The sequence below is a fragment of the Pseudonaja textilis genome, chromosome 6, assembly GCF_049901715.1.
Source record: "Pseudonaja textilis isolate UNSWEBS1 chromosome 6, rPseTex1.2, whole genome shotgun sequence".
In the NCBI taxonomy this organism is placed as follows: Eukaryota; Metazoa; Chordata; class Lepidosauria; order Squamata; family Elapidae; genus Pseudonaja; species Pseudonaja textilis.
In genome coordinates, this window is record NC_141995.1 from 7801938 (window position 1) to 7812876 (window position 10939).

The 10939-nt window shown below is 44.3% G+C and overlaps 1 protein-coding gene across 1 annotated transcript in view; it reads right to left on the reverse strand.

Annotated features, from left to right (window-relative positions):
- SCARB2 (scavenger receptor class B member 2) overlaps window positions 1-9722 on the reverse strand; it is a 34664-nt gene extending 24942 nt beyond the window's left edge. Inside the window, exons 1-3 of the mRNA XM_026717128.2 lie at window positions 9373-9722; window positions 6878-7035; window positions 1444-1591 (exon numbers count right to left, since the gene is read on the reverse strand). Coding sequence (XP_026572913.1) covers window positions 1444-1591; window positions 6878-7035; window positions 9373-9489 — 423 coding nt within the window. The 5' untranslated portion in view covers window positions 9490-9722. The remainder of the gene's footprint in view (window positions 1-1443; window positions 1592-6877; window positions 7036-9372) is intronic.
- Window positions 9723-10939: the final 1217 nt, after the last annotated feature.

The following is a 10939-nucleotide window of genomic DNA, read 5'->3' on the forward strand; positions in this document are numbered from 1 at the left end:
AAATGATGCCAACCAATCACAGAATTGGTTCGGTTTTTTTTCCCCATAGGAGCCTTCAACTACAAGATTCTCCTTCCGGCCAATCCTTATCACCTAATCATTCAAGGTCAGTCCAAGGATGCAGCTTGTGGCAATTGGCAGAACATCTACAGATAGTCAAGGAGAGAAGCAACCTAGAACTAAGGAGAAATGTCCTGACAGTTAGAACAATTAACCAGTGGAACTACTTGCCTCCAGAAGTTGTAAATGCTCCAACACTGGCAGTTTTTAAGAAGAGATGGGATAACCACTTATCTGAAATGATATAGGGTTTCCTGCCTAGGCAGGGGGTTAGACTAGAAGACCTCCAAGGTCCCTTCCAACTATTCTATTTCTACTCTATTCTTTACCACTACAATTGAGCCCACAATTTCCATTGCTGAGCTAGATGTAAACAATTGAATTTTGCCTCATTTTTACGAGCTTCCTTGCCATGGCTGTTAAGCGAATCACTGCTGCTGTTGAGCGAGTAACACGGTTGTAAAGTGAATCTGGCTTCCCCACTGACGTGGCTTGTCAGAGGTTCGCGAAAGCCGATCACATAGCCCCCCGGGGACACTGCAACCATCATAAATATGAGTCGGTTGCCAAGCACCCGAATTCTGACCAGGACTATCTGTATAACATCTCAACGCCGCCTCTGGAAACCCACTAACAAAGATGCTGAATTTCTAAAGCTGGAAACGGTGTGTGTGTGTGTGTGTGTGTGTGTGTGTGATTTCAGGAGGCAAGGGCATCTTGCTACTTAAGAGTTGGAAGGGACCTGGGAGGTCATCCAGTCCAACCCCTTGTTCAAGCAGGAAACCCTATACTATATCAGATAAATGGCTGTCCAATCTCTTCTTAAAAACCTCCAGCGATGAGGCACCCACAACTTCTGGTGGCAAGCCGTCCCACTGATGAACTATTCTCACAGTTAGGAAATTTCTCCTCAGCCCCAGGTAGGACTTGTGCCTGGAATGAGCTTCCACACGTTACTTCTTGTCCCCTGGTGCTTTGAAGAATACGTCCACCCCTTTTCCTCTCTTTTTCTACTTACAAAAAGGCCCTCTACAGCTCTGAGGGACACAAATTACAAACCATTTTTATTTCAATTTTAAACACACCGGAGCAGAGTTTTGAATCAATACGCTCAGCTCTTCAGACAGATCCCAATGTTAATGAAATACTGCGGGATCCTACAGAACAAGGGTCCTCATTTAGCCCAGAATCAAACCCAATAGATCAGGGGTCTCCAACCTTGGCAACGGTTAAGACTTGTGGACTTCAACTCCCAGAGTTCCTCAACCAGCTTTGCTTTGGGAGTTGAAATCCACAAGTTTTAACGTTGCCAGGGTTGGAGATCCCTGTAATAGATCACACAAAGTTGTTGTCGTTGAGTATCCAGTAAATTTCAAGACTTACCACCGCGGGCAAGTTTACTGTCCGGATCCGATCCACTTCTGGATCACCCACGGAGAGCTCTCGCTCAAAATAGTAAGTGCTTGGCTGAAAAGAGGACACCTTTGAGCCGTTCTCCAGAATGTGTACGTCCCGTCGGGATTTCCACTCCCTGACAAAAAAGAGCAAGAGAACCAAATATATATATATATGCAGTTTTCTGCCACAAACCAAGATCATGTAAAATGCAACTCTTAAGGAAAGTCGAGGTTAAGGCCTTCTCTGCCCATTCTATCTCTATGCACGTTTTAAATCAGCATACTTCAAACTTGGCCACTTGATTTGGGCCAATCACCAGGAGACTGTGAGTTCTAGTCCTGCTTTAGGCATGACAGGCAGATGGTGATTTTGGGCCAATTACCAGGAGACTGTGAGTTCTAGTCCTGCCTTCGGCATGAAAGGCAATTGGTGATTTCGGGCTAACCACCCAGGAACTGTGAATTCTAGTCCCGTCGTAGGCACGAAAGGCGGATGGTAACTTTGGGCCAATCACCAGGAGTCTATGAGTTCTAGTCCTGCCTTAAGTATGACAGGCAGATGGTAGCTTTGGGCCAATTACTAGGAGATTGTGACTTCTAGTCCCGCCTAAAGATGAAAGGCAGTTGGTGACTTTGAGCCAATCACCCGGGGACTATGAGTTCTGCTTTATGCATGATAGGCAGATGGTGATTGGGGGCCAGTTACCAGGAGACTGTGAGTTCTAGTCCTGCCTTCGGAATGAAAGCCAATTGGTGACTTTGGGCCAATCACCAGGAGACTGTGAGTTCTAGTCCCATCTTAGGCACGAAAGGCAGATTAGTGACTTCGGGCCAATCACCCGGGGACTGTGAGTTCTGCTTTAGGCATGACAGGCAGATGGGGACTTTGGACCAATTACCAGGATTCTGTGAGTTCTAGTCCAGCCTTAAGCATGAAAGGCAGATGGGGACTTTGGGCCAGTCCCTCTCTCTTAGCCCAATCTACCTCCCAGGGTTGTTGTGGGGAAAATAGAAGGAGTATTATGTATGAGTGCTGCCTTAAATTACTTGTAAAAGTAATAAAGGTAGCATGAAAAAACCTAACAAATCTATAAGAATTAAAAGGGAGCCTTGAAGTTGCCGTTTTTTTTCAAAAGCGGTCACCTGTATTAAAAGAAATATATCTCTGCTCAACTTTGCAAATAAAGTACAACAGTTAACAAGCCCAGGTGCTTCCTGTAAACAGAGCGTCATTTTAAAAGAATGTAGCTTTCCAAGCCTGGAGGTCTTCCAAAAGGAGGAACGGCAATGCTGGGTTAAAAGTTTGTGGATATTTGTGGAGCAAATTATCACAGTTAGTGAGGTCCCAGATGGGTTTATTCTCCCCATCCATAACTTTTGCTAGAGGCAAAAGAAAAGGTTAAAAAGAAAACGAATAGCATAATGTCCCTATTTTGTCTATTTTGCATAGCTAACAAAAGCAATTTTACTTAACAAAGACCGCAGTCATTTCAGTTTTCTGCCCAGCAAAGTAACCCAAGCCAAAAAAAAAAGAAAAAAGCTATATAAAAGGACTATTTAAGCGTGCAAATACAAAGGGAACTTCAGTTCCCTGCATTTCTTATTGAAATTCAGGCTCAGTCTGTCTTGGCAAGTCTGAGCAAACCAGGAAACCGAACAAGGTAGAGGAAAAGTCTACAAAAGAAGATTTTTGCCAGTGCTTAAAAAGCCTTTTTTCCAATTGCAACTGGTCATCTGTCCTTTTAGGTGGCACAGTGCCCTGTACCTGAATAAAATTTGCACAGATGTCCAGCAGGCAAAGCTGGCTTAAATTTAGACCACTGATCCGGAGAACGAGAAATGCTGAGGGATTTAGTAAAGTCTTTAATAGAATTATTTGCTTTTTTCCCTCCAGGAGGTTGCCAGAGATGAGTAGCAGCTGTAGCCATACTAAAAGCAAAGCCCTACCATGAACAAAAAGTATTCTGCAGGCAGTCCTCAACTTACAACAGTTCGGTTAGTGACCATTTGAAGTCACAACAGCACTAAAAATGTAATTGAGGACCATTCTTCACACTTACGACCATTTCAGAATCCCCATGATCATTCAGATGCTTGACTCATGACTGTTGTGGCATCCCAAGGGTCTTGTGATCCCTTTTTGCGACCTTCTGACAAGCAAAGCCCATGGGGGAGCCAGATTCATTTAACAACGATGTCACTATCTTAACAACTGTGGGGATTCACTTAACAACGGTGGGAAGAAAGGTCCTAAAATGGGACGAAACTCACTTAGTGAGCGATGTCTTGCTGAGCAACAGAAAAAATTGTGGTCGTTAAGTCGAGGCCTACCTGTATTTCACCATTTTGCAGCTAAATTTCGGCAGCGTGATTTCAGGAAGCTTGGTCTGCCTGTGCAGGTAGTCCTCGAGTTGCGACCACAATTGAGCCCAACATTTGTGTTGCTAAGGGAAACGTTTGTTAAGTGAGCTGGCCCCATTTTACAACTTTTCTTGCCAGAGTGGTTAAGTGAATCATTGCATTTGTTAAGGGAGTAACACGGTTGTTAAGTGAATCTGGATTCCCCACTGACTTTGCTTGTCAGGTCGTGAAAGTGGATCACATGACACACACCCCCAGGCTACCGCAACCGTCATAAATGTGGATCAGTTGCCAGGCATTTGATTTTGGATCATGTGACCATGAGGAGATGGCAATGGCCATGAAGTGTGAAAATTGGTCATAAGTTGCTTTTTTCAGTTGTAACTTTGAACAGCCACTAAATGAACTGTTGTAAGTCGAGGACTACCTATATGAGGGGGGTAGAAGGGTGCTAAAAGCGCATCCTCTCTTTTGCTAAGCTATAAACCATGGCTTATGAATCTCGATGAAAAAGCAAGCTAAGCTACAGACAAACCAGCTGCAGAATCCACAAACTCAAACCGGAGCAGCGCAAGCAACACGTTACACATATATATGCACACGCCCTTGATTTGCATCTAGAAGTTACGACTGTTATTCATAAGGAACCGCCAGATTAATTCACAATGCATATTGCAACATATTGCAAAGCATACAGGCCGTGATTCCCAGGCCTGAGGAAACTGCTATATATGCAAGGGAAAGATTGCAAAGATTATATATTCGTGGTCAGAATATTCTAAGCAATCAAGCATGGGAATGTCTGCTTGGCAACGCAGAATGGGAAGAGGGTTGAATCAGTTTAATTAAAGGAACCCAGGGACATTCTGCACATTTATTTTTACAACCGACAGTGGCTGTTATTGGTTCCTCTCTGGCTCCCACTGAAATCACAACCAGCTCTGAAAACATGGTATGTGGGCCTCTCTCCCATGGCTAAGACTAGCGGTAGCACTTAAGACTTATATACCACTTCACAGTGCTTTACTAAGCGGTTTACAGGGTCAGCCTATCGGCCCCAACAATCTGGGCCCTCATTTTACCCACCTCTGATGGATGGAAGGCTGAGTCAACCGTGAGCTGGTCAGGATCGAACTGCTGGCAGTGAGCAGGGAGTTAGCCTGCAATGCTGCATTCTAACCACTGTGCCTCCATGCCTCTAGAATCTAGTCCAGAATTATTAGAACCTAGAAAGATAGGTCTACAAAGAATTTCTGACTCTGAATCCCCTGTTCGAGGCAGGAGATCTTGGACCATACCACAACTGTGGGAGGCAAGCCATTCCATTGATTAACTGGTCTCACTGTCAGAAAATTTAATTAACAATCTGACTTGGTCTCTTCCTATGTTACTGTGAAATAGTAAAGTGTGTAAATCAGTGTTTGGCATTTCTTGCATCAGATGAGGAGAGTACATCTTTCTCCTTTTGTCCTGGCCACTTTTTACAGAGGCATGACTGAGAGCGTTTTAACTTAACTGTATCACCGTTTGGTGTGGTGGCTACAGCAACTCAAATAGAAAGTCCATACAGAGAGTGGTAAGGACAGCGGAGAAGATTATAGGAAGCTTACTTCTTGTTGTTCAGGATATTGTTTATAAGCTCTATGTGCTTATAAAGCATCGTTAGAGACCCCACACACCCACTTTATGGTCTGTTTCTGTTGCTCCCCTCTGGGAAGAGATTTCAAAGTATTTCCAGCAGGGCTACCAGATTCTGTACACAACAGCTTTGTTCCTTATGTCATCCATAAACTTACAGGATTCTTTTTTCCGTCATGTATATGTATACATTTGAATTAGACTGTGATGTTTCACTGTGTCATATATGTGTGTGTGTATGTGGGTATATGCATAATGGTTATCCTTTGGGAGCTGAATGCAATGATATTTCATTTTAATGTATGCTGATTAGTATCCATTTAAAATGAACAAATTCTATTCTGTTCCGTTCCATTCCATTCCACTCCATCCCATATATTCTGTTCTGTTCTATTCTATTCTAATTCTATTCCATTATTCCATTCCATTCTATTCCATTCCATATGTTCTGTTCTGTTCTATTTCTATTCTATTCCATTATTCCATTCCATATGTTCTGTTCTGTTCTGTTCTGTTCTATTTCTATTCTATTCCATTCCATTCTTTCCATTCTATTCCATATGTTCTATTCTGTTCTATTCTATTCTATTCCATTCCCACTCCATTCCATTCCTGTTCTGTTCATTCCATTCTAATTCCATTCCATTCCATTCCATTCCATTCCATATATTCTGTTTTGTTCTATTCTATTCCTATTCTATTTGATTATTCTATTCTATTCTATTCTATTCTATTTTCTATTCTATTTTCTATTCTATTTTCTATTCTATTCTATTTTCTATTCTATTCCATTCCATTCCATTCCATTCCATTATTCCATTCTATTCTATTCCATTCCATATGTTCTGTTCTGTTCTGTTCTATTCTATTCTATTCTATTCTATTCTATTCTATTCTATTCTATTCTATTCTATTCTATTCTATTCTATTCTATTCCATTCCATTCCATTCCCTCCCTTAATTCTTCTCCTCAATAGAGATACCTAGCTCCTTCAACCATTCATGATACAGTTTAGCTTCCAGTCCCCTGATCTTCTTTGTCGCTCTTCTCTATATACTTTTTAGGGGCGTCCGCATCTTTTTCATATTGTGGTGACCAGAACTGGATGCAGTATTCCAAGTACGGTCTCACCAGTGTGGTATAAAACGGTACTATCCCTTCTCATGTTCTCGACGCTATCCCTCAGTTGAGGGATAGTCTCCACAATCCATTCTCTGCACCTTCACCACGTGCACTCATGAGGGCTAGAAACATGCCTTTTACAAATCCCAGCTCTACAGCAAATTGCAAGGTCTTTTCTTTGGGAAAGAGAAATTCACAACTACCTTCAAATTTTCCACTCTTTCCTGGGAACATTCCGTTGGAAATCTTTTCTACTGAATCCCCCAGGAATAGTTGAAAACGAAGCAAGTTACTTTACCTGTAGGTGTAGGGGCCAACTTCCTTGACAATCGGATTTTCCCCTTGAAGCACTTCTAAAGGATTGGTCAAGTTAAAAAAATAGACCTGCAGGAGAAGGGGTATTGGAGGATGCTCCCAGAATTTAAAAGCTTCCGAATTATTTCTTAAGATCGTTCCCTAAAGAAGAAAAGGCAAAAAGAGGGGGAAGAAACAATAGACTTTTAGCAAAAGCAGAGCATGCAATTGTACATGAAGGTAGAATAACAAGAGTTGGAAGGGACCTTGGAGGTCTTCTAGTCCAACCCCCTGCTTAGGAAGGACGCCATTTCAGGCTCTTCTTTAAAAACCTCCAGTGATGGAGCATTCACAACTTCTGGAGACAAGCAGTTCCACTGGTTAATTGTTCTAACTCGCAGGAAATTTCTCCTTAGTTCTAGGTTGCTTCTCTCTTTGATTAGTTTCCATCCATTGTTTCTTGTCTTACCCTCAGGTGTTTTGGAGAACAGATTGATCTATTCCTGTGCCACAAAGAAGAAGGGGTCAACCTATTCTTCAAAGTACCTTAAATTTTGGAACACTGGTAACATTTTGATAATATCCCTATTTCTCGGACTCACTGTCATGCAGCAGTGAGAAATGAGATGTATGAAAACTACAAATTGTGACTCTATGTATAAACCTCACTAGGGAATAAGCTTTTGTGGGGTTCTTGGTGCTCTCTGAGGGTTAATATATATATATTTTTTGCAGACATTTCATTACCAAATTAGATAACATTATCAGTGCTTAGTAAGGGTTTGGTCGTTTAATCATTTTATATATAATAATGGTTTCTCCTGCCGGTGTTGGTAAAAATGGACTTGATGATTCCTTTTTGTCAGAAAACTATAACAACCCAATCAAGAAACTTATCAAATTCACTCCCACCAACAGGCCAAGCCACTTGTTCATAAAATGAGAGCAAACCACACGCCCCACTAGCACTGGTGATGTAACCTAGCTGAGTCATGAAATGTCTTCAAGAAAACAGCCAAGCTCAGTGAGCATCAATTCAACCCTCTTCTATTGGAAATACTTTTTTTTCCTTTTTCTTCTGGATACTTTAATTTTCTGCCTCTGAAAGTCCCACTTCTCTGCATACAATGGAGCACTCAAAAACAAATTATGGCATTTAATTGGAATCATGTACTCAGCCAAACAACCATTAGTGTTGTGGCTTCACTATATGCTGAAGTATCAACTGAAACAGACTTTGTTTGTTTTAGCGGGGGTGCGGGAAAGAGGGACAGACACAGCCCTTCCCAATCTTGCGTTGGTTCAGCCACAGCAACCCCAACACAAGTTGTAGTTTACAATCTCCGGAGAAAATCATGTTTCAGGTTTTGTGAACTATTTGATAAGGTTACATCTCTGGAAAGCTCGCTGCCGCCCTTTACTTATACTAAAAAAAATAATTATGCCCTCATTTAATAAATGACTAAATATCATGGATGAGGCAGACACAATTAACTTCAAAACTGAACCATTTTTCTCACCACAAAATACTGTTTGAGCCAATCAGGCACGTTTGCATCTGAAACTATAAATTCTAGATTATTTTGTTCAAAGCTACATCCAACTCCAGGATATGCTCGACTGCCTACCTGCATTTCCCATATCTTAATTTAAACCATTAAATCTTCGGAGCCTGTTTAGCAAACTCAAGGTATTGCAACTGCAAATTAAACCATGCTTTGCTTGAGCGGAGGCCAAAACACAGCTCTTATCTCACTCTTGCCCTAACCGTTCATCAGATATGCTTCCCTCCAGAGGCGCATCAATTTGAAAAAAAATTAAAAACTTGCATTCACAAGTTCGGCTGCCTTTTCAGTCTTTGCAAGCGGGCAACCCTTAATGGGAGAGCAGCGGATCAAGAAATTCAGGGTGCAAAGGGTTACGAAGTCCCTCCGCGGGGGGAGGGCTTCCACTCAGGTGCTGGACACTTTGCCAGGATCGTGGGGCACGAAGCTCAGGGCCTGGATGGGGTGCCCCAGCCACGATCTGTGGCATGGGCGGGCATAGGATGGGTGCCAGGGGGCTGGGAAGGAAGCCTCCCCACCCAAAGTGCAACCGTTCCTTAAGCCTCCACGATCTGTGGCACAGGTGGGCACAGGATGGGTGCCAGGGGGCTGCAAAGGAAGCCCCCCCACCCAACAGAGACAATGCAACCATTTCTTAAGTGCCCACGATCTCTGGCACCGGCGGGCGCAGGATGGGTGCCCGAGGGCTGCAAAGGAAGCCTTCCAGGCCCCTGGCACCAAAGGAGATGGTGCAATTGTTCCTTAAGCGCCCATAATCTGTGGGCCAGGCGGGCGCAGGATGGGCGCCAGGGGGCTGGGAAGGAAGCCCCTCCACCCAACGGAGAGGAGGACGCAACCGTTCCTTAAGCGATCCTTCCTCCCCGCCACCAGCACCACCACCACCATCGGCCGGGGATGGCCGCCCGGGGCAGATGCGCGCCTGGCCGCTTCTCACCTCCTTGATCTGGCCGTCCACCAGGTTCTCCATGATGTGGGCCGCCAGGAGGGCGATACTGGCGATCAGGAAGGCCGGCGCCGCCAAACCCAGCGTGACAAGGCAGAAGCGCTTCATCGCGGCCGGGAGAGCCGAGGACTCGCAAGGAGGCCGGAGGAAGGAGGGAGCGCAAAGATGATACCCAGCCCGAGAAAGCGCCGGAGGGGATGTGGCGGCGCCTCCTCCTCCTCCCTCCTCCAAACGGGCACCTCTTGGCTCCGAGGGGCGGAGGGAAGCCGGGAAACGGAGCTGCGCTTCCCTCCCCGCCCGATGCTTACTTTCGCTTTCCAAAGCGGGCTCGGCGCCTGCTCGGAATGAGCTCAGCCCGGATCAGCTGATGTGGAGGTCCCGCGTCCTCCTGGCTTCTCGCCCCCTTTCTCTCCTTCTCCCTCCTTCTCTTCCTCTTTCCCTTTTTTCTCTCTCCCTCTTTTCTCTCTCTCCCTCTTCCTCTCCCTCTTTCTTTTTCTCCCTCTTTCTCATTCTCTCCCTCTCTCCCCGACGCCCAGTTTGTTTCTTCCTTGCCCCGCTTTGTTATAGTTGCAGATTGTCGAGAAAGGAAGGAAGGAAGGAAGGAAGGAAAGAAAGAAAGAAAGAAAGAAAGAAAGACGAATGTTAAAACTTTCTCCAGCTCGAAAGGGAGGAAGCTGGGCTGGAGCGCCCTGGGAAGTCGACGAGCGAGCGAGCGAGCGTTTTTGCAGCGGCGGGTGGGCTTTCAGCGGGTTTCCCCCTACAATTAAGGAAAGGGCGAGGGGTTTTTTTGGCTCAGGGGCGACTTGCCTGCAAAAGGGGAGGCGGGGGGGGGAGATGCATGTGGGTGCGGGTGTCTGCTCAGAGGAGTGGGAATGGGTTGCTTGCAGGGAGGCCGCTTGCTGAAGGTTATAATCCCTGCCTGCCTGCTTCCTCCCTTCCTTCCCATATTCTTCCTGTCTTTCTCTTTCCTCTCCTTCCTTCCTTTTCCTTCCTTCCTTCCCTCACATACTCTTTCTGCCTCTTTCTTTCTTTCTTCTTTCTTTCTTCTTTCTTTCTTCTTTCTTTCTTTCTTTCTTTCTTTCTTTCTTTCTTCGATCCTTCCTTCCTTCCTTCCTTCCTTCCTTCCTTCCTTCCTTCCCTATCCTTTCTCTTTCCATCCATCCTTCCCATATCCATCCTTCCTTCCTTCCTTCCTTCCTTCCCATATTCTTTCTGCCTTCCTTTCTTTTCCTATATCCCTTCCTTTTCTTTCTTTCTTTCTTTCTTTCTTTCTTCCTTTCCTTTCTTTCTTTCTTTCTTTCTTTCTTCCTTCCTTCCTTCCTTCCTTCCTTCCTTCCTTCCATATTCTTCCTTCCTTTCTCTTTCCTATATCCCTTCCAGTTTTCTTTCTTTCTTTCTTTCTTTCTTTCTTTCTTTCTTTCTTTCTTTCTTTCTTTCTTTCTTTCTTTCTTTCCCTTCCTTCCTTCTTTCTCGTTCTCATGTATACCACCAACTCTGAGCAGCTCCCAATCCCAAGTGTAAACATACAAAAACCCATATTAAAACTATAAAATTAACA